The following is a 22,676-nucleotide window of genomic DNA, read 5'->3' on the forward strand; positions in this document are numbered from 1 at the left end:
TGTACACAGTGACTGCACCAGCAGAATACTGAGTGCAGCTCTGGAGTATAATGCAGGATGTAACTCAGGATCAGTAATGTAATGTATGTACACAGTGACTGCACCAGCAGAATAGTGAGTGCAGCTCTGGAGTATAATACAGGATGTAACTCAGGATCAGTTATGTAATGTATGTACACAGTGACTGCACCAGCAGAATACTGAGTGCAGATCTGGAGTATAATACAGGATGTAACTCAGGATCAGTAATGTAATGTATGTACACAGTGACTCCACCAGCAGAATAGTGAACGCAGCTCTGGAGTATAATACAGGATGTAACTCAGGATCAGTAATGTAATGTATGTACACAGTGACTGCACCAGCAGAATAGTGAGTGCAGCTCTGGGGTATAATACAGGATGTAACTCAGGATCAGTAATGTAATGTATGTACACAGTGACTCCACCAGCAGAATAGTGAGTGCAGCTCTGGAGTATAATACAGGAGGTAACTCAGGATCAGTAATGTAATGTATGTACACAGTGACTGCACCAGCAGAATAGTGAGTGCAGCTCTGGAGGATAATACAGGATGTAACTCAGGATCAGTAATGTAATGTATGTACACAGTGACTCCACCAGCAGAATAGTGAGCGCAGCTCTGGAGTATAATACAGGATGTAACTCAGGATCAGTAATGTAATGTATGTACACAGTGACTGCACCAGCAGAATAGTGAGTGCAGATCTGGAGTATAATACAGGATGTAACTCAGGATCAGTAATGTAATGTATGTACACAGTGACTGCACCAGCAGAATAGTGAGCGCAGCTCTGGAGTATAATACAGGATGTAACTCAGGATCAGTAATGTAATGTATGTACACAGTGACTCCACCAGCAGAATAGTGAGCGCAGCTCTGGAGTATAATACAGGATGTAACTCAGGATCAGTAATGTAATGTATGTACACAGTGACTGCACCAGCAGAATACTGAGTGCAGATCTGGAGTATAATACAGGATGTAACTCAGGATCAGTAATGTAATGTATGTACACAGTGACTGCACCAGCAGAATAGTGAGTGCAGCTCTGGAGTATAATACAGGATGTAACTCAGGATCAGTTATGTAATGTATGTACACAGTGACTCCACCAGCAGAATAGTGAGCGCAGCTCTGGAGTATAATACAGGAGGTAACTCAGGATCAGTAATGTAATGTACGTACACAGTGACTCCACCAGCAGAATAGTGAGTGCAGCTCTGGAGTATAATACAGGATGTAACTCAGGATCAGTAATGTAATGTATGTACACAGTGACTGCACCAGCAGAATAGTGAGTGCAGCTCTGGAGTATAATACAGGAGGTAACTCAGGATCAGCAATGTAATGTATGTACACAGTGACTGCACCAGCAGAATAGAGAGTGCAGCTCTGGGGTATAATACAGGATGTAACTCATGATCAGTAATGTAATGTATGTACACAGTGACTGCACCAGCAGAATAGTGAGTGCAGCTCTGGGGTATAATACAGGATGTAACTCATGATCAGCAATGTAATGTATGTACACAGTGACTGCACCAGCAGAATAGAGAGTGCAGCTCTGGGGTATAATACAGGATGTAACTCATGATCAGCAATGTAATGTATGTACACAGTGACTGCACCAGCAGAATAGTGAGTGCAGCTCTGGGGTATAATACAGGATGTAACTCATGATCAGTAATGTAATGTATGTACACAGTGACTGCACCAGCAGAATAGTGAGTGCAGCTCTGGAGTATAATACAGGATGTAACTCAGGATCAGTAATGTAATGTATGTGCACAGTGACTGCACCAGCAGAATAGAGAGTGCAGCTCTGGGGTATAATACAGGATGTAACTCAGGATCAGTAATGTAATGTATGTACACAGTGACTGCACCAGCAGAATAGTGAGCGCAGCTCTGGAGTATAATACAGGATGTAACTCAGGATCAGTTATGTAATGTATGTACACAGTGACTCCACCAGCAGAATAGTGAGCGCAGCTCTGGAGTATAATACAGGATGTAACTCAGGATCAGTAATGTAATGTATGTGCACAGTGACTGCACCAGCAGAATAGTGAGTGCAGCTCTGGAGTATAATACAGGATGTAACTCAGGATCAGTAATGTAATGTATGTACACAGTGACTGCACCAGCAGAATAGTGAGTGCAGCTCTGGAGTATAATACAGGATGTAACTCAGGATCAGTAATGTAATGTATGTACACAGTGACTGCACCAGCAGAATAGTGAGTGCAGCTCTGGAGTATAATACAGGATGTAACTCAGGATCAGTAATGTAATGTATGTACACAGTGACTGCACCAGCAGAATAGTGAGTGCAGCTCTGGAGTATAATACAGGAGGTAACTCAGGATCAGTAATGTAATGTATGTGCACAGTGACTGCACCAGCAGAATAATGAGTGCAGCTCTGGAGTATAATACAGGATGTAACTCAGGATCAGTAATGTAATGTATGTGCACAGTGACTGCACCAGCAGAATAGTGAGTGCAGCTCTGGGGTATAATACAGGATGTAACCCAGGATCAGTAATGTAATGTATGTACACAGTGACTGCACCAGCAGAATAGTGAGTGCAGCTCTGGAGTATAATACAGAATGTAACTCAGGATCAGTAATGTAATGTATGTGCACAGTGACTGCACCAGCAGAATAGTGAGTGCAGCTCTGGAGTATAATACAGGAGGTAACTCAGGATCAGTAATGTAATGTATGTGCACAGTGACTGCAGCAGCAGAATAGTGAGTGCAGCTCTGGAGTATAATACAGGAGGTAACTCAGGATCAGTAATGTAATGTATGTACACAGTGACTGCACCAGCAGAATAGTGAGTGCAGCTGTGGAGTACAATACATTGTGTGTCGGTGACGGCGCTGTATACGGAGACTTTTCTCTGTATATTCAGGATCGCTCCTGATTTCTCCTGTCTTGCAGATGGTTTTCTTGGGATATATGATCTTCAGTATCGCTCTGGGGCTTCTGGCGGACAGATACGGTCGTCTGAAGGTTGGTGACTTTGGCGCCGTTTCCGATCACTTCTGCAGTCTCTGTAGTGGACACTGTGGATTATACTCGCTGACCCTTTGCTCCTGCAGATGATGGTCATCTCCTTCCTGTGGGGGGCGTACTTCTCCTTGCTCACCTCCTTCTCTCCCTCGTACAGCTGGTTTGTGTTCTTTCGGTTTTTGGTCGGATGTGGCGTCTCGGGACACGCACAAGGGTGAGTAATGGTCAAGATCTGCACCCATCTGCTCGACAACTATCCTCCAGCATCAGGAAATTGTGTTATCCGCAGTCATGTGGTAACTTGTCTCCACCCAGATGGAAATTTCGCATCATTGGAAACAAAATAACAATATCTAAAGGGGCAACTTCTAAATTGGTGGGGGTCTAACCACTGGAGGGGGGGGGGCCTGTGAGCATCGCTCTCGAACAATTCCATTCCAGCGACCCCCCTCGGTCTGAGCAGGAGTCGCGGTGCGGACCCCCACGGTCTGTTATAATCAGAAAACCTCTTTAATCTGGTGTTATTGCCTTTATTTTCAGCCTCATCATTAAAACTGAATTTTTGCCAAAGAATATCCGAGGTTACTTGCTGCCGCTCACACAGGTGAGACCTGGGGCAGCCCGACCCTTTCCCGGAGCCGTGAGACCTGGGGCAGCCCGACCCTTCTCCGGAGCCGTGAGACCGGGGGCAGCACGGCCCTTCCCCGGAGCCGTGAGACCTGGGGCAGCCCGACCCTTCCCCGGAGCTATGAGACCTGGGGCAGCCCGACCCTTCCCCGGAGCCGTGAGGCAGCCCGACCTTTCCCCGGAGCCGTGGGGCAGCCAGACCTTTCCCCAGAGCCGTGAGGCAGCCCGACCCTTTCCCGGAGCCGTGAGACCTGGGGCAGCCCGACCCTTCTCCGGAGCCGTGAGACCGGGGGCAGCACGGCCCTTCCCCGGAGCCGTGAGACCTGGGGCAGCCCGACCCTTCCCCGGAGCTATGAGACCTGGGGCAGCCCGACCCTTCCCCGGAGCCGTGAGGCAGCCCGACCTTTCCCCGGAGCCGTGGGGCAGCCAGACCTTTCCCCGGAGCCGTGAGGCAGCCCGACCCTTCCCTGGAGCCGTGAGACCTGGGGCAGCCCGACCCTTCCCCGGAGCTGTGACACCTGGGGCAGCCCGACCCTTCCCTGGACCCGTGGGTCCTGGGGCAGTCCGACCCTTCCCCGGAGCCATGAGACCTGGAGCAGCCAGACCATTCTCCGGAGCCGTAAGATCTCGGGCAGCCCGACCCTTCCCCGGAGCCGTGAGACCTGGGGCAGCCTGACCCTTCCCCGGAGCCGAGGGGCAGCCCGACCCTTCCCTGGAGCCGTGAGACCGGGGGCAGCCCGACCCTTCCCCGGAGCCATGGGGCAGCCCGACCCTTCCCCGGAGCCGTGAGACATGGGGCAGCCTGACACTTCCCCGGAGCCGTGAGACCTGGGGCAGCCAGACCATTCTCCGGAGCCGTAAGATCTCGGGCAGCCCGACCCTTCCCTGGAGCCGTGAGACCTGGGGCAGCCTGACCCTTCCCCGGAGCCGTGGGGCAGCCCGACCCTTCCCTGGAGCCGTGAGACCTGGGGCAGCCCGACCCTTCCCCGGAGCCATGGGGCAGCCCGACCCTTCCCCGGAGCCGTGAGACATGGGGCAGCCCGACACTTCCCCGGAGCCGTGAGACCGGGGGCAGCCCGACCCTTCCCCGGAGCCGTGGTGCAGCCCGACCCTTCCCCGGAGCCGTGAGACCGGGGGCAGCCCGACCCTTCCCCGGAGCCGTGAGACCTGGGGCAGCCCGACCCTTCCCCGGAGCCGGCACCGTGTGATCACGGGAGATGACCGGATTGATACTTTGTAACTCTTCTTATTTCCTGTTGTCAGCTCTTCTGGCTCGGCGGCTCGTTACTGATCATCGGGCTGGGGGCAGTGGTCATCCCCACGATGGGTTGGCGCTGGCTCATACGTTTCGCCTCCATCCCCGGAATCATCCTCGTCCTCGTTTTCAAAGTAAGAGGATTTTTTTTCTTTTCCTCTTCTGCCTCCAGGGGGCGACTTGATTTGGGTCTGTGATAACAATTCGTTCTTTATTTGCGCAGTTTATTCCCGAGTCGGCGAGATTCAATCTTTCTGTGGGAAAAAAAGAGGCGGCGATGACGACGTTGAGAAAAATCGCCAAGATGAATCGATCAAAGATGCCGGAGGGAACAATCGACGAACCGATGGCAGTAAGTTCATCTCAGCTGATGACGGATCATAAGTCACATCCAGAGCTGCAATCACCATTCTGCCGATTATCCCAGCAGCATAACTTATCTTCTGCATCGTCAGCAGACACTGAACCAGCAGAAGTGTAATTGCAGCTCTGGATGTGACTGGAGCAGATAATGCAACTCTGTATGATCCTCTCTCCTCCAGGAGAGGAATGGGAGTTTCTTTGATCTTGTGCACAGGAAATACTTGCGGACCTCACTGCAGATCTGGGTCATCTGGTAAGTTCCGGGTCATCTGGTAAGTTCCGGATCATTTGGTAAGTTCCGGATCATTTCTGGTTTTGGGAAGATGATAATATACTTGAGAGAATGCATCCTGTCTTAAAGGACAACGAGGGTGCACATTCTGGATCCTTCACCACACAGCGCCATCCCACTATGTGTACCTATGTTTGGTACTGCAGCTGAGCTGCAATACTCAACACGACCACATTAGGGGGAGAGGCGCTATGTTGGATTGCAGTCTGCCCTTCGGTAGGGGATCCAGGGGCCGGATCATCACTGATCGCTTCTTTGATCTCCCTTTTTGTCGTTTCTGCCCAGGTTGGGAATCGCCTTTGCCTACTACGGTGTGATCCTCGCCAGCATGGAGCTGCTGGAGAATAATCTGCATTGTGGGATGGGACGACCGCCGGTCATTGTAGAGGAGGGAAGCGGACCCTGTCACTGCAACATGTTAAGCCCCTCTGATTACAACACCCTGATGATCAGCACGGTGGGAGAGATCGCCCGTAAGGATCCACTACGCCCTCGATATTGAGCATAGTCCACGGGGTGGAGGTCATTTTACTTACAGGACATCCATATTGGATGCGGTCTTTGAAGCTGTTAACCAGTTGATCATGTGGGGGCGATCACTTCTTCTTTTCCAGTGAACCCATTCAACATGTTGGGCATTAACTTGATTGGTCGCCGCTGGACCCTCGGCCTCACGATGACGACCACTGGCTTGTTCTTCCTGCTGCTCATCATCTGCATGTCACGGTAAGATCCAGGACCTCGGGGTCCGCCCTTCTGAAAGGTCCGCCCTTCTGAAAGGTCCGCCTCTCTGAAAGGTCCACCCTCATGTGACCGGTCCCTCCCCCTAGGACCGGACTCATCGCCATTCTCTTCTGCCTCCGAGCTCTGGTGTCGGCCAGCTTCAACACCGTCTACATCTACACGGCAGAGGTGACGAGGAGGATGAGGGTGATGTCACCACACGATCATGGTCACATGTTTATCTCCAACAGATTCTCAGTGTCGTTTCCATCCGCAGGTTTATCCTACTGTGATGAGAGCCATCGGGATGGGGGTGGCCGGCGCGCTCTGCCGTTTGGGAGCAATGGCCGCCCCATTTATAGCGCAAGTAAAAGACTCATCAATGTCAATTCCAAAAGTTTTTTTTTTAAAAAAGTTCAGAATATATATTTTTTTTCTTTAATCTTTCACAGGTTCTGCTGAAAGCCTCCATCATCGGGGGTCTCAGCCTCTTCGCTGGGGTGTGTTTTATTTGCGCGATTTCGGCATTTACGCTGCCCATAGAGACCAAAGGCCGAGCTCTGCAGGTAAGAGGAGGAAGGACTGGAATCAACCCCCCCTCTAGTCATTACTCCAGGTGGTGGCTGCAGACAGGATCCTATCATGTATCTCTGTATACAGGGAGCTCCCCCTAGTGGTGGCTGCAGACAGGATCTTATCATGTATCTCTGTATACAGGGATCTCCCCCTAGTGGTGGCTGCAGACAGGATCTTATCATGTATCTCTGTATACAGGGAGCTCCCCCTAGTGGTGGCTGCAGAGAGGATCTTATCATGTATCTCTGTATACAGGGAGCTCTCCCTAGTGGTGGCTGCAGACAGAATCTTATCATGTATCTCTGTATACAGGGAGCTCCCTCTAGTGGTGGCTGCAGACAGGATCTTATCATGTATCTCTGTATACAGGGAGCTCCCCCTAGTGGTGGCTGCAGACAATATCTTATCATGTATCTCTGTATACAGGGAGCTCCCCCTAGTGGTGACTGCAGACAATGTTATCATGTATCTCTGTATACAGGGAGCTCCCCCTAGTGGTGGCTGCAGAGAGGATCTTATCATGTATCTCTGTATACAGGGAGTTCTCCCTAGTGGTGGCTGCAGACAGAATCTTATCATGTATCTCTGTATACAGGGAGCTCCCTCTAGTGGTGGCTGCAGACAGGATCTTATCATGTATCTCTGTATACAGGGAGCTCCCTCTAGTGGTGGCTGCAGACAGAATGTTATCATGTATCTTGTATACAGGGAGCTCCCCCTAGTGGTGGCTGCAGACAGAATGTTATCATGTATCTTGTATACAGGGAGCTCCCCCTAGTGGTGGCTGCAGGCTTTAAACCAAATAATTATCCTACCTAAAGTAAATTATCTAGTACATTTGTCGTAGTTTTCACTGTGGTCTTCGCTTAGTTTTATAGGGATTTTTGGGTACCCCCCCGCTCTATGTGCCCCCCGATCTGAGTCATTTAACCATTTCTTTCCTTCCCTCCGCAGCAAGTGAAGTGACTCCAGCGTAGAAGAGAAGATTTTATTACAACGGAGGAAGCAGATGTTAGATCTCATCTTGTTAGTGACAGGAGAACAATGAAAAATAAAAAGTTTAAACTATTTCAAAAAACGTTTTCTCTTTTCTCAAACAAACAAATCTCTGGTGGAGATGACAGTGAGGGGCGAAGCCCAGAAATTAAATATTTAAAGGGGAAGTGTCCCAAAACAGACAAGCAGCCCCCCCAAAAAAATAACAGAAAATGTCCTTCATTTGGAGAATACCCTCCTGAGACTACGATTCCCAGCCTGCCCTGCTCTCTGGGTTTCGCACCCCTCTCGCTTCCTCAGGGGACAATGTGAGGAAATCACATGAGGGTATCCAGAGGATTATATCCGCGTCTGACGAGATTTACCTGTCTCTTTATCTAAGATAAGGGGGTACCAGATGTGACGCTTATCTCCTGTACATGTGAGCGGAGCGGCGTCTGCCATCAGATTTATGCTCCGGTTTCCTGCAGATTAAGTTTTCATTGCGTCAAGAAAAGTTTTGCAACTTCTTTACAGTTTTCTTCTGCACGACAGTGAATGGAAACTGTCTCAATAAGATACTGATACACTGTGACGACACCGCAGCAGTGCAGTCAACGACTTGTGTTTCCGTTCAGACAAAGTCGACTATAAATGCGATCGAGTCTCCATTCACAGACAGGAAGCGGAGATGGTAAAAAAGTAATGGAGAAAAAGTTTGAAAACTTTTCTTGATAGAACGGTGATGAGACAGGACGGTGCGGCACTACAGCCTGCTGCTCCTGTAAGGCATATTTACCCCCGGCACTAATACTGACTGATCAGCCCCCACCCCCCATGTCTACAGCCAGGGGGCGCTCACTCCATGACCAAACTCTGCAGCTTAAGTAACTTTATGGTTCATTCTCCAGTCACATCCAGAGCTGCATTCATAATTCTGCTGGATTGGTAAGCAGCTCTGGATGTGACTAGAGTCGTCTAAGATTTCTCGAAGCTTCAGTCTACGGGCTTCACATCTCGCGGTTGTGACGGGAGATCAGAACTAAAAATCCCCGAACGACAAAATACGAATCAAAAAGGATAAAGAAAAAAACAATCGATGAGAAGTGAAGATAAATTAACATTTTTTTTTTTTTGTAATAAACAGAAAAGTCTCATCCAGAAACTAAACGGCCAGAAAACGGGAGAGACGAAAACCAGGAACACGGAGCGACGTACAGAATCCGCTACATGAATACAGCACCGGAGCTGGATTATACTCCAGAGCTGCGCTCACTGTCGTGGAATTGTGAGTAACGCCACCATCAGAATAGTGAGCGCAGCTCTGGAGGGAGATGATCGCTGACCTGTACCGCTCATCTTTTGGTTCCTGATTTTTGACTCTATATAAAAAGAAAAGAAGCAAAAAATGATCCCGGGCGTCTCTCGCCTCCAGGTGACAGTTCACATTGGACTTCGAGCCGAGGTTCTTCTGACACCTTTAATCTGGGCTGCTGCAGAACATCCTGGGAAGCAGCCGGGTTCGTCCATGAAGGAGCAGAGATGGCGGTGGCGACGCAGGCGGTCGGCGTCCACCTCTTCGGCCGGGTGACGAGTCGCGGGGGCTCACGGCCATTTCCAAAAATAGTTTTATTGACCAGCTAACATCTTATGTACACGGCGCTCGCTACAAACCAAGTCATTTGAAAAATATGCGCTCGTCCCCTTTGAAGCGCTTTTTCCGCGGTGTGACGAAATCTTCCGCCTCGTCTTCGAAGTCAAACTCGTAAGGGAATTTGGGGAAACTCTTGTCTCGGTAAACGTTAGTGAGAAGCCCCTCGAAGTAGGACTCCAGCTTGGTGCCGGCGGTGGCCACTTCAGAATCGGGCTGGGGAGGAAGCGGAAGAACACAAAGGGTTAAGACCGGGTGCACACAGTCAGGGGGCGGCGAGACGACGCGCGCCCAAGGAGCGCAGCTCCGGCTGTGACCTCACCTCATTGAACTCGGCGCAGTTCCTGAAGATCAGCCGGATGTCGCTCACGAACTCGTCCGCCCGCGAGTAGTACAGCGCTCCGCTCGGCTGCAGCTTCTGCTTTATGTGCGACAAATCCATCGGCTTCTTTATTATTCTGTAGTAATCAGGCACCTGAAAGAGCGAAGCGCGTCATGGGGGCCGTCTACTGCTCTCTGTTATCAGCCACGTGCAGACGCCACTGTACACCCCCCCTTACCGTGAGTGGGACGGGTTCTTGGAAGGGCAGGCTCATCTCGTGACAGAAGAGGTACAGCAGGATCCGCTCGCACTTCTGCAGACACAATGGAGGAGAGAGGGGTTAATCTCCCGTCCGGGACGCCGGCTCCCCCCAACGCCGGGCGGACACCGGCTCCCCCCAACGCCGGGCGGACGCTTACCCTCTGATCCATCGGCGCCATGACGGCTACCCCCCCAAGCTTCCTCTTCTCCGCCAGGGCCGGGTCGTCGCAGTCGTACTCCACTTCAGGCTTGGACAGATCCCGGCAGAAGGTGCAGAACCACTCGCCGCTGAGGGAAGAGTCCGGGTCGGACAGGTTTTTATTGCATTAAGTTACTGGGACACTGCAGCAAACCATCAGCAGTGACATCTCACTCCCCCCACTGAACCAGTCGGTTGAGTGCTTTTAGACCTCCGCTTGCTTTCAGTGAAGATTTATAGCTTATATTAACCGCTCTGGTAACATTAACTGATGCTTCGTTACAATGCGTCAGTGCAGGCACGAGGCACCAACCTAGAATCAAGGAGAGATGTGTCTCCAATGTGTTTGCTCATACACTGATGCACTGTAACAAACCCTCAGCTGTGAGTATTAGCATCAATGACAGCAAGCGGTTGGTGCAATGTTTCCCACGATGAACGGCAGACTGTTCCTGACCTGGGGAAGTTCATCAGCGTCGGCACGTGGCAGGAGAGATGGAAAACTTTGGGGCACTTCTCGCAGCAGAGCAGCTCGCCCCCGTTCTGGCAGACCGCGCACCAGTCCTCGTTGGGGTCGTCCTCTTTGCCGCCGCCGCCGCTCTCCGTCACATGGTTCTGAGACGTCCAGTCGGTGGATCCCGACAGCGAGCCCTCCTGTACCATGTGGCGGTCGCCGGTGCTGTCAGGAGTGTCGCGCCGCGGCCCCGCGTCCAGCTTCATGGTGCGGTTACCGTTTCTATCGAGAAGCATGGAGGTCAGGATGCTCGCCGAGTAGTCGGGCTGGAAGAAAGAATATTAGTGTGAGGATACTGGGAGTAGTAATCCGGAGACCACTGCAGCCTGCAGTGGAAAGACACGGGCCGGCGGAGGCGCGGCTGTCACTTACATTGCGGGGGCGCTGCTGTTGCTGCTGGCGCCGGTTACCCTGTTTCACCACCACCACCGGGTACTCCAGCGTTTCGCTGTCCACGCTGTTCTCAGATTTGATTTTGATCGGCTCCAGTCGGACGACCGGGACTTTGTGTGTGGAGTCGGCGCCGCCGCTGGGTTTGCTGAACGACCCTGTGCTGCAGGACGGAGCAGAGCACCCGGGGGAAAGGGTTAACATCTACACAGTCTACTACTGAAATACTCTGTGCTGCAGGGCACTACACAATCCCAGGAAACATGCACTAACCTTTCACGGCTGCCCACACTCGACGCGCTGGAGGTGCGGATCGGCGGGTGAACGCCGGCCATTGAGCCTGGTGGGAAGAGTCCATCGTTATATTACAGTCACTAGTAAAGGGTTAAACCGGATTATACGCCACGTGCCCCCGTACCTAACGGAGACGGCACCGAGGAGTTGGGGGACTGGACCGTGCGGTGCGACGCCATGCGGTGCTGGTGACTCTCCATGGCGATGTCTTTCCGCATCAGCTTGTCCAGCGTGATGTGGTCGGTGCTGTCGATCTGGAAGAGAAAGGAAGCAGCGGGCTGTGAGCGCAGCTCTGGAGTCCTAGCACAGCGCTCAGCGCCCCCTGGGGTCAGTAATGACGGGAGTTCTGGAGCCGCACTCACATCTGGCAGGGGAGGGAGGTTGAAGGAATTCGCTGCAGAAGACAACAACTCCATGATGGGCGAGGACAGGCCTTTCCCATCGCCGCCGGCCACGCTGGTGATGGTGGGACTGGACGGAGTGTAGCTGCCGGCGGCGGCCGGGTTGGGGAGGGTGTGGTTTCCAGTGACCTGCCACTGGAGAGACGCGGACGGTTAGGACCGAGCGCTGCAGTGTTGGCCACCAGATGAAGCATTTACAGATTCCTGCGTCGCGCATCTCCGCCGCACCCGCGTCGCGCATCTCCGCCGCGCATCTCCGTCGAACCCGCGTCGCGCATCTCCGCCGAACCCGCGTCGCGCATCTTCGCTTGCTCTAAGTGAACGGCGACGCTCGTTTGCTGCATTAAGCGGATACTAATCACTTTTATTACATTTGTTCAGACACGTCGTGATACTAGATATGTACAATTTTTTGTAAAATTTGATGGGGTTAATCTTCCACTTTTCTTTTTTTATTAATTAGCCCTGTTAGGTTACCGCCTTAGCTGCTGCGGTCATTACTGATCTGCATCTGAGGGGTTAACCTGCTGGGATCAGCCGCATATCCGATGACGTACGGGAGCAGAGATCCTTCCATGTAAGTGAACAGAGACTGACAGAGGAGTGAAACGCGCCGCTCTATCAGTCTCCGGCCTCGCTGACGGGACGGCGCGGGCTCGTACCTGCTTCATGGCGTTCGGCGCTATGTACGGCAGCCTCACCAGGTTGGACCCGGCGCCTCTCCTGGGAAGGTTGTGAAGCTCGGGTGCAGGCTGCGGGTACCGGAGAGGCTGGCCGCTCATCGCCACGCCATTGGCCCTGGGATTGATATTCTGAACAGTCACAAATCGCTGCCCCTGCTGGAGGAAGCGCAGGGTGAGAAGAGCGCAGGGTCAGACCACAGATCTGCATGAGAGCTGTGTACACAAAACATCACATTCGTACCTGGATATGAGCCTGTGGCGGCGGCTGCTGCTGGGGGCCGGGCCCCTGGACTCTCGGATTATTTACCATCATGGGTTGAGGTGGTGCGTTAACATTCATCCGCCGCTGCACCTGCTGCCGCTGGGCGAGGAGCTGCTGGTGCATGTGCTGCAGGCGGAGCTGCGCCAGGTTGATCTGAGATGGAAATTTGGGTATCTGTTGGCCGGGTGGGTTCCCCTGAGAATTGTGGCCCTCAGCAGGAGGAGTCTGCTGAGCCGACTCCCCCTCTTCAACGACCAGAGAACCTGCGAGAGGAGGCAAAGAACAGTCATCATACCGCCCCCTACACCGCCAGTCAGGCACGGTCCCGTCCTCTCCACACCTCCCCGCAGCACCAGTCAGGCACGGCCCCGTCCTCTCCACACCTCCCCGCAGCACCAGTCAGGCACGGCCCCGTCCTCTCCACACCTCCCCGCAGCACCAGTCAGGCACGGTCCCGTCCTCTCCACACCTCCCCGCAGCACCAGTCAGGCACGGCCCCGTCCTCTCCACACCTCCCCGCAGCACCAGTCAGGCACTGTCCCGTCCTCTCCACACCTCCCCGCAGCACCAGTCAGGCACGGCCCCGTCCTCTCCACACCTCCCCGCAGCACCAGTCAGGCACGGCCCCGTCCTCTCCACACCTCCCCGCAGCACCAGTCAGGCACTGTCCCGTCCTCTCCACACCTCCCCGCAGCACCAGTCAGGCACGGCCCCGTCCTCTCCACACCTCCCCGCAGCACCAGTCAGGCACAGCCCCGTCCTCTCCACACCTCCCCGCAGCACCAGTCAGGCACGGCCCCGTCCTCTCCACACCTCCCCGCAGCACCAGTCAGGCACGGCTCCGTCCTCTCCACACCTCCCCGCAGCACCAGTCAGGCACGGCCCCATCCTCTCCACACCTCCCCGCAGCACCAGTCAGGCACGGCTCCGTCCTCTCTACACCTCCCCGCAGCACCAGTCAGGCACGGCCCCATCCTCTCCACACCTCCCCGCAGCACCAGTCAGGCACGGCTCCGTCCTCTCCACACCTCCCCGCAGCACCAGTCAGGCACGGCCCCGTCCTCTCCACACCTCCCCGCAGCACCAGTCAGGCACGGCCCCACCCTCTCCACACCTCCCCGCAGCACCAGTCAGGCACGGCCCCGTCCTCTCCACACCTCCCCGCAGCACCAGTCAGGCACGGCCCCGTCCTCTCCACACCTCCCCGCAGCACCAGTCAGGCACGGCTCCGTCCTCTCCACACCTCCCCGCAGCACCAGTCAGGCACGGCCCCATCCTCTCCACACCTCCCCGCAGCACCAGTCAGGCACGGCCCCGTCCTCTCTACACCTCCCCGCAGCACCAGTCAGGCACTGTCCCGTCCTCTCCACACCTCCCCGCAGCACCAGTCAGGCACGGCCCCATCCTCTCCACACCTCCCCGCAGCACCAGTCAGGCACAGCCCCGTCCTCTCCACACCTCCCCGCAGCACCAGTCAGGCACAGCCCCGTCCTCTCCACACCTCCCCGCAGCACCAGTCAGGCACGGCCCCGTCCTCTCCACACCTCCCCGCAGCACCAGTCAGGCACGGCTCCGTCCTCTCTACACCTCCCCGCCGCACCAGTCAGTTTAATGTTACCTAGGTTGAAGATGCGTTGTGCCCAGGAGTTTGCATCACACAGAAATTGAACGTTGTTTGTTATGGGAGTGAAGTCGCAGCGGGCGCGCAGCAAGTGCCGGAGTCGATAAGTGATCTGAGTGGGGATATCAGAATTAATACGACCTTCGAACATACAAGATCAATTCTGAAACTGTGCAGCGCTGTCCGCAGATTTGTACAATTGTACCAAGAGGACGGCCCAGATCAATGCGAGACCCCACTATGACCCGTTTAACATAAACAACCCCGTTAAAAAGTATTTTTATTAGATACATTAAAATTTCAAACAAAAATCCCACCAAGTGAGTGAATAAAGTGCTTCCAACCAAAGTACAAAAACTTTCACTAAAATTTAATGCAACAGTCGGTGGATTACGCTATAGTGGTATGGTGTAAACATGCATTTATACATGTTTTTCTCATACCCTACAATAATTATACACCCTTTCTGAAGAAACATTGATGCGAAACGCGCGTTAGGAGGGTCTTTTGTGCTAATTCTGTGTTCTTTGAGCTTTAGCCCACCAGGTGGCGTCTGATATTTGAGTATCTTTACCTTTACTGCCCCAGCAGTGTATCACCTCTATGCCAATAGAGCACTAGCACTTTATTCACTCCATATTATGTGACTATCTGGGGGTGTATCACCTCTATGCCAATAGAGCACTAGCACTTTATTCACTCCATATTATGTGACTATCTGGGGGTTTAGCAGTCTTACATACAATGCTGTTCTAAAACCTCTTGTGATTATCTACTTTATTTGTATTTTTAGGATTTTTGTACGTACTGTGTTGCATCTACCACTAGAGGGAGACAGTCTACATACATTTTTTATAGTAGCTGTTTTGCGCCAATCTTTAAATATTGGATATTCTTCATGTGGGCCATAATATCACCCAAATATGCGTGCTGACCACCCCATTAATTGTGTTAAGCTGTGGAGCACACAGCATGTTGTGTAATTATCACCATCGCTCCCAGCATTCAGCGTTTTACCTTTATTTTATTGTCTGTACATTGAATAAAGATTAATTATTTTTGTTCTAAAAGGGAGTTTCTCTCTTTTTTTTGGCTATTTTATCATTACACTATGTCAGCTGTCCCCACTACGAGCCCAACTCACCAGCCGCTTGCTGAACAGGAGCGCGGTGCTGCTGCCGCTGGACACCGCCCACTTGGAGAAGTACACGACGTGCTCCAGCTGCTTGGAGAAGCAGTCAACCTCGCTCTGCTGCTTCAGGAGCTTCATCCTCCGCTCCTTGGCCAAACACTGAGAAAGAGGAACGTCAGAGGTCTCATCCATGCTGGAAAAGGCAACAGACCTGATGGAGTGCAGCTCTGGAGTATAATACTGGATAGGTAATGTATGTACACAGTGACTGCACCAGCAGAATAGTGAGTGCAGCTCTGGAGTATAATACAGGATGTAACTCAGGATCAGTAATGTAATGTATGTACACAGTGACTGCACCAGCAGAATAGTGAGTGCAGCTCTGGAGTACAATACAGGATGTAACTCAGGATCAGTAATATAATGTATGTACACAGTGACTGCACCAGCAGAATAGTGAGTGCAGCTCTGGAGTATATTACAGGATGTAACTCAGGATCAGTAATGTAATGTATGTACACAGTGACTGCACCAGCAGAATAGTGAGTGCAGCTCTGGAGTATAATACAGGAGGTAACTCAGGATCAATAATGTAATGTATGTACACAGTGACTGCACCAGCAGAATAGTGAGTGCAGCTCTGGGGTATAATACAGGATGTAACTCAGGATCAGTAATGTAATCTATGTACAGTGACTGCACCAGCAGAATAGTGAGTGCACCTCTGGAGTATAATACAGGAGGTAACTCAGGATCAGTAATGTAATGTATGTACACAGTGACTGCACCAGCAGAATAGGGAGTGCAGCTCTGGAGTATAATACAGGAGGTAACTCAGGATCAATAATGTAATGTATGTACACAGTGACTGCACCAGCAGAATAGTGAGTGCAGCTCTGGAGTATAATACAGGATGTAACCCAGGATCAGTAATGTAATGTATGTACACAGTGACTGCACCAGCAGAATAGTGAGTGCAGCTCTGGAGTATAATACAGGATGTAACTCAGGATCAGTAATGTAATGTATGTACACAGTGACTGCACCAGCAGAATAGTGAGTGCAGCTCTGGAGTATAATACAAGATGTCACTCAGGATCAGTAATGTATGTACACAGTGACTGCGCCAGCAGAAGGTTGAGTGCAGCTCTGGAGTACAGTATAGGATTATATAAGGTATACACAGCGCCTCTGCCATGGTGAAGCCTTTACCTCCAGCTGGTGGAGCAGGGCTTTTCCTTGCTTATTGATCTCCACCATCAGGGTAAATATGGCCACCTTGATGTCTTGCTCCACCTGCCTCTGGTTCTGGTTCACTTCGAGGATTCTGAGGAAGAAGAAAACAAGAAACACTTGTCTGGGGCCGGAGTCGCTGCAGGGAGACGTCAGGGCTGAAACATCATCTAATTACACAGGCGGCGGATGGGAACATTCACTATGGGGACTGCGGTGCAGCAACAGCTGAGGACCTGACCCCGCTCTGTCCCTGGAGGGTCCCCGCTCTGTCCCTGGAGGGTCCCCGGGGAACGCACCTGCTTTGGATCTGGTCTCCGGTGAACTTGATGCTCTTGTTCCTGTCCATCAGCTTCGCGATTAGGGAGTCGATAACCACCTTCTGGCTCTGGAAAGCTTCTTCTATGAACTGGTACCTAAGAGACGGCAGCAAACACCTCACAGCTTCTTCTCCATCGCCTCTTATATGGCGACATTTACCCTGTAATGCTCAGGGTGCAGCCTGCAGTGTAAAGCATGGGGGGAGGGGGGGGGCTGTCGTACCTGTGCTCTTTGTGCTCCTGCAGCTGGCAGTCCCTGCAGGTCAGTGTATCGCAGGTCTCGCAGTACAGCTTCAGCTGCTCTTTCTTGTGGAACGGGCAGAAGACGGGGCGCTGACTGTTCGCTCCGACAGCTGGGGGTGGGATACAAAACATTGAGCAGGGGACGTCATGAATACCCCCCCCCCCCCCCCCCGTCTCCAGCATGAGGGGGAGCACTTACCATGCGGCACCTCCTCCTTCTGCCGGACGGTGTGGTCCTTGGTGAACTTCACCCGCTGATGCGCCTGCACGCAGTTCTTACACAGCCACTCCACGCACTCCACACAGAAGCCGCGCGCCTCCGCATTGTCCTCGCAGCTCGTACACACTTGCTGCAAGGGGAAGAAATAATGAGACGCTCCAGCCGCGATCAGCAACCAGACAAAAGGCAGAGCGGCCATGACGGGTCCCGAGAGCCAACAGCAAACTGCAGCTCTGGAGAAGGCATGACATAACAGCAGGACAGTGAGTGCAGCTCTGGAGAAGGCATGACATAACAGCAGGACAGTGACTGCAGCTCTGGAGAAGGCATGACATAACAGAAGGACAGTGACTGCAGCTCTGGATAAGGCATGACATAACAGAAGGACAGTGAGTGCAGCTCTGGAGAAGGCATGACATAACAGAAGGACAGTGAGTGCAGCTCTGGAGAAGGCATGACATAACAGAAGGACAGTGACTGCAGCTCTGGAGAAGGCATGACATAACAGAAGGACAGTGACTGCAGCTCTGGATAAGGCATGACAACAGCAGGACAGTGACTGCAGCTCTGGAGGTGATTGGAGGATAAAGATGGAGGCGCCTTGTCACCCTGTGGCCAGGAGACATGCCGCAGCTGCGGTGTTGCTCCAGTGGGACTCACCTGGCTGGGCTTCTCCACGGTGCTGCTCGGGACTTCTGTGGTGTCTCGCACAAAAAAGTTTTCGATGATGTCTCTCTCCGCACATTCCTGACTGCACAGGGGACACCGGATGATTCCCACTGCAAGACACAAGGCAGACAGAGGACGTGAGCAGCGCCGCCTCTCAGCTCTGGGGAGGGCCGGGTACCACACATAGGACCCCCATAATCATTGATGGGAAAGTCAGACAGGAGGAGGAAGCGATTAGCAAAAGGGGCGACCAGCATAATACACAGGAAAGAGCAAGTAGACACTAGTGATGAGCGAGCATACTCGCCACTGCTCAGTACTCGCCTGAGCAGCTCACTGCTCGCCCAGTATGTCCGGGGTTGCTCGGGTCCCCTCCCTGTTTGGCGCCAATGAACATGCAGGGATTGCCTGCCACACACAGTAATGCTGTAGCCATGTTGGTTGTGGCATTACAGTGATTGGCTGGCCGCACAGCGTCATCGGGTCTATATCAGACCTGGCGCCGCCATGCTCGTCACAGTCACTCCGGATCAGACAGTGTATGGAGAGGTGCTGCTGAGCTAGGGAGAAATTTGGTTGTGTATTAGGTAGTATAGGTATTCTATACACTGCTCAAAAAAATAAAGGGAACAGCAGAATATAACTCCAACACTGATTGACAATCAATTTCACATGCTGTTGTGCAAATGGAATAGACAATAGATGGAAATTATTGGCAATTATCAAGACCCCCTCAATAAAGGAGTGGCTCTGCAGGTGGGGACCACAGACCACATCTCACTACCAATGCTTTCTGGCTGATGTTTTGGTCACTTTTGAATGTTGGTTGTGCTTTCACACTCGTGGTAGCATGAGACGGACTCTACAACCCACAGAAGTTGGTCAGGTAGTGCAGCTCATCCAGGATGACACATCAATGCGAGCTGTGGCAAGAAGGTTTGCTGTGTCTGTCAGCATAGTGTCCAGAGGCTGGAGGCGCTACCAGGAGACAGGCCAGTACACCAGGAGACGTGGAGGGGGCCGTAGGAGGGCAACAACCCAGCAGCAGGACCGCTACCTCCGCCTTTGGGTAAGGAGGAACAGGAGGAGCACTGCCAGAGCCCTGCAAAATGACCTCCAGCAGGCCACAAATGTGCATGTGTCTGCACAAACGGTTAGAAACCGACTCCATGAGGGTGGTATGAGGGTCCGACGTCCACAGATGGGGGGTTGTGCTCACAGCCCAACACCGTGCAGGACGCTTGGCATTTGCCACAGAACACCAGGATTGGCAAAGTGGCCACTGGCGCCCTGTGCTCTTCACAGATGAAAGCAGGTTCACACTGAGCACATGTGACAGACGTGACTGAGTCTGGAGACGCCGTGGAGAGCGATCTGCTGCCTGCAACATCCTTCAGCATGACCGGTTTGGCAGTGGGTCAGTAATGGTGTGGGGTGGCATTTCTTTGGAGGGCCGCACAGCCCTCCATGTGCTCGCCAGACTGCCATTAGGTACCGAGATGAGATCCTCAGACCCCTTGTGACACCATATGCTGGTGCGGTTGGCCCTGGGTTCCTCCTAATGCAGGACAATGCCAGACCTCATGTGGCTGGAGTGTGTCAGCAGTTCCTGCAAGATGAAGGCATTGAAGCTATGGACCGGCCGCCCGTTCCCCAGACCTGAACCCAATTGAGCTCATCTGTGTGTCTGTCCAGGAAATCCCGCGTCGCTCATTGGTCCAGCAGCGGCCACGACCAATCACCGATTTGGGCGCCACATTTAAATAGTGGCCGCGACCAATCAGCGATCTTGGCGCCACATTTAAACACCGCTGTGCTGATTGGTGGCGGCCGCCAGCCGTGACAAATCAGCAAGATTGGCGCCAAATTTAAACACCGCTCTGCTGATTGCGCCCGGTCGGCCGCATACATATTCTAGAATACCCGATGCGTTAGAATCGGGCCACCATCTAGTGTATAAAATATTCTACTCCATTTACAGCAGTGTGGTAGTGAACCTATTCACACGGGGTGGCTGAGCAATACTAAACTAGAAGGGCAGTGCTTAAAAACGTGGGCGTCCGTTGGACGCATCACATATTACTGCAGTACAAATCCAGAAGTTTGTAGGGGACGTTCAAGATATTATACTCCATTTAAAATAGGCAACACGTGGCAAGGGACGGGGAAGTGAATGTGATGGTGCGTGCAGTGGCCGAGGATGTGGGCAAGCTGAAATTGTGCCACAACAAGCATCCATTTAATGTCGCCCGACCATCCTGTCCCAATTTCTAGGGGACCGCAGCACTTCACTACTGAACCCAGAGCAGTGCTAAAAGGTTGTTGGTTGGATAGCGGATAATGCTTCCAGTCACTTAGGGTGGTGGTGGTGGCTGTCTTCCACACGGTCAAGTCTCAGTAGCCATGAGTCTGGACCGCATATTCCTCACCCTGATCCTCCTTCCTCCCACCATGCCGAGTGCCCGGAGACAACTGATCCCACACTTCGACACTCTGAAGAGCTGTTCACTTTTCCATTTATAGATTTGGGCCTCTCGCGTGGCCAGCTTCAAGAGATCGCATCTAGCAATGTCCAAATATTGGAGCAGCCACGGTCACACGAAGGTGATGGTGAGAAAATGCAATTACTGTCGCAAGAGGTGGATGATGATGATGAGACACAATTGCCAGAAAGTCAAGAGGAGGACCAGGGTGCGGAAGTGGAAGACGAGGTGGTGAACGACAAAGCCACTGACCCAACCTGGCAAGGTGACTGACATGCAGAGCAAGGACAGCAGCACACAGGGGGATGGAGAGGTGGCACCACAACAGGCAGGAAGAAGCACAGAAGGCAGGCAACCGTTACCCGTAACACCAACACAACGGAAGTTACCAGTCCAACTGTTAGGTCTTCCAGAGTCTGGTTCTTTTTAAAAGACTCTGCAGATAACCCCAAAAGGGCCATTTGCACCACCTGCCAGGCCAGCAAAACTACCAGCCTGACCACCACCCCCATGATCAGACACATGACATCAAAGGCAAGCACCCAACTAGGTGGGCCGAACGCCAGGGTCCAGAAAGTGTCTGCGGGTGACACCCACCGCTGCCTGTTTCCTGTTGCGCGTGCACGCCCCCCCCCCCCCCGTCCATAGCGCAGGCGAACATGCCTCCCGTTCTGCACACTTGCAACCATCACCATCATCAACCACGTCCTTGTCCCAGCGTAGTGTTCAGTTGTCCATACCCCAGTCCTTGGAACGGAAGTGCAAATACGCAGCCAACGCCCCACAGGCCACGCTACTAAATTCTCACATTTCTCGAATGTTTGCGCTTGAAATGTTGCCTTATAAGTTCGTGGAGACGGAAGCTTTCCGCAACCCGATGGTGGCGGCCGTCCCTTGGTACCCAGCCCCCACTATTTCTCCTGATGTGCCGTCCCCGCATTACACAATCACGTGTCCCAGAACATTAGCCGTGCCTTCAACGCAGTTACTGGGAAGGTAGACCTAACCACGGACAAATAACGGCACACTGGGTTAATATAGTGGAAGCCGGGATCAAGTCGGACCCTGAGACGGAACACATCCTCCCAAAGCCGAGGACTGCGGGCCCTAGGTCAATCAGGGTTGCCCCTCTATCTCCGAAATGACCACATCAGTCACAAGCTGGATGCACCGCAGCACTGCCTCAGCCAAGCGGCAACAGGCTGTGCTGAAGCTAATATGCTTAGGTGACAAACCGCACAATGCTGAATGTGGTTGACAGCTCTAAAAGACAAGGCAGATCTGTTGGTGACACGGCTGAACCTACAGCCAGGCATGGTCGTGTGTGACAATGGCCGGAACCTGGTGGCGGCTCTGAAGCGAGGTGAGCGCTCACACGTACCATGCCTGGCCCATGTGCTTAACCTCGTGGTTCAGCGGTTTCTCAAAACCTACCTGGATCTGCTTGTCAAAGTAGGCCACGTGTGCCCATTTTAGAGAGTCAGCTGTAATTAGAGAGTAAAGAGAGTCCGCCTAATTAGACTCAGAAGAACACAGCGTTTAACATACCCAAAGTAAATATAGAAAAAGACCACGTGTTAATATGCAAATTACAAAATGTAATGTGTCCTAATTTTTGGCAGCCCTTGCAGTCACAGCATGGGCATTATTATAGGAGACCTGCTCCTTTATAATGGGAACATTTTCTTACTGAGACCCTCCTCTATGTTTCTTCAAAGGGGTACTGGGGTGCGTCCAAATTTTTGGCAGCCCTGCCACTCACTGCATATGAAATAGCTGTATAGGCGACCCGCTCCTTTAGAATGGGAACATTTTTTGTTCGGAGGCCCCCCTCTACGTCTTTTCAAAGATGTATTGGGGTGCGTCTTAATTTTTGGCAGCCCTTGCAGTCACTGCATACACTATAACAGTATAGTAGACCT

At 52.5% G+C, this 22,676-nt stretch overlaps 2 protein-coding genes across 5 annotated transcripts in view; one reads left to right on the forward strand and one right to left on the reverse strand.

Annotated features, from left to right (window-relative positions):
• Window positions 1-8,408, forward strand: part of SVOPL (SVOP like) — a 30,832-nt gene extending 22,424 nt beyond the window's left edge. The window contains exons 5-16 of the mRNA XM_073650506.1: window positions 2,974-3,045; window positions 3,135-3,259; window positions 3,586-3,649; window positions 4,936-5,061; window positions 5,151-5,279; window positions 5,470-5,543; window positions 5,868-6,055; window positions 6,197-6,308; window positions 6,413-6,494; window positions 6,583-6,672; window positions 6,758-6,871; window positions 7,836-8,408. Of these exons, the coding sequence (XP_073506607.1) occupies window positions 2,974-3,045; window positions 3,135-3,259; window positions 3,586-3,649; window positions 4,936-5,061; window positions 5,151-5,279; window positions 5,470-5,543; window positions 5,868-6,055; window positions 6,197-6,308; window positions 6,413-6,494; window positions 6,583-6,672; window positions 6,758-6,871; window positions 7,836-7,847 (1,188 nt within the window). The 3' untranslated portion in view covers window positions 7,848-8,408. The remainder of the gene's footprint in view (window positions 1-2,973; window positions 3,046-3,134; window positions 3,260-3,585; window positions 3,650-4,935; window positions 5,062-5,150; window positions 5,280-5,469; window positions 5,544-5,867; window positions 6,056-6,196; window positions 6,309-6,412; window positions 6,495-6,582; window positions 6,673-6,757; window positions 6,872-7,835) is intronic.
• A 555-nt stretch (window positions 8,409-8,963) lies between these two features.
• The window catches only part of TRIM24 (tripartite motif containing 24), a 30,480-nt gene continuing 16,767 nt past the window's right edge, over window positions 8,964-22,676 (reverse strand). The window contains exons 2-20 of one of the 4 annotated variants that reach the window (XR_012250951.1): window positions 18,263-18,381; window positions 17,582-17,732; window positions 17,363-17,492; window positions 17,119-17,235; window positions 16,799-16,913; window positions 15,599-15,745; window positions 14,452-14,566; window positions 12,813-13,096; window positions 12,551-12,727; window positions 11,850-12,023; window positions 11,612-11,741; window positions 11,467-11,533; window positions 11,176-11,356; window positions 10,747-11,069; window positions 10,249-10,378; window positions 10,068-10,142; window positions 9,830-9,982; window positions 9,203-9,723; window positions 8,964-9,127 (exon numbers count right to left, since the gene is read on the reverse strand). Coding sequence is in view for 3 of the 4 variants with exons in the window: in XM_073650503.1 (XP_073506604.1) it covers window positions 9,535-9,723; window positions 9,830-9,982; window positions 10,068-10,142; window positions 10,249-10,378; window positions 10,747-11,069; window positions 11,176-11,356; window positions 11,467-11,533; window positions 11,612-11,741; window positions 11,850-12,023; window positions 12,551-12,727; window positions 12,813-13,096; window positions 14,452-14,566; window positions 15,599-15,745; window positions 16,799-16,913; window positions 17,119-17,235; window positions 17,363-17,492; window positions 17,582-17,732; window positions 18,263-18,381 (2,777 nt within the window). In the remaining variant the exon portion in view is untranslated. Of the gene's footprint in view, window positions 9,724-9,829; window positions 9,983-10,067; window positions 10,143-10,248; window positions 10,379-10,746; window positions 11,070-11,175; window positions 11,357-11,466; window positions 11,534-11,611; window positions 11,742-11,849; window positions 12,024-12,550; window positions 12,728-12,812; window positions 13,097-14,451; window positions 14,567-15,598; window positions 15,746-16,798; window positions 16,914-17,118; window positions 17,236-17,362; window positions 17,493-17,581; window positions 17,733-18,262; window positions 18,382-22,676 lie in introns of all 4 variants that reach the window. The other 3 variants (XM_073650504.1, XM_073650503.1, XM_073650505.1) reach the window with 3 other exon arrangements.

Source organism: Phyllobates terribilis, unplaced genomic scaffold, assembly GCF_046119375.1.
Source record: "Phyllobates terribilis strain yellow unplaced genomic scaffold, ASM4611937v1 Scaffold_10__3_contigs__length_209671492, whole genome shotgun sequence".
Taxonomy (NCBI): Eukaryota; Metazoa; Chordata; class Amphibia; order Anura; family Dendrobatidae; genus Phyllobates; species Phyllobates terribilis.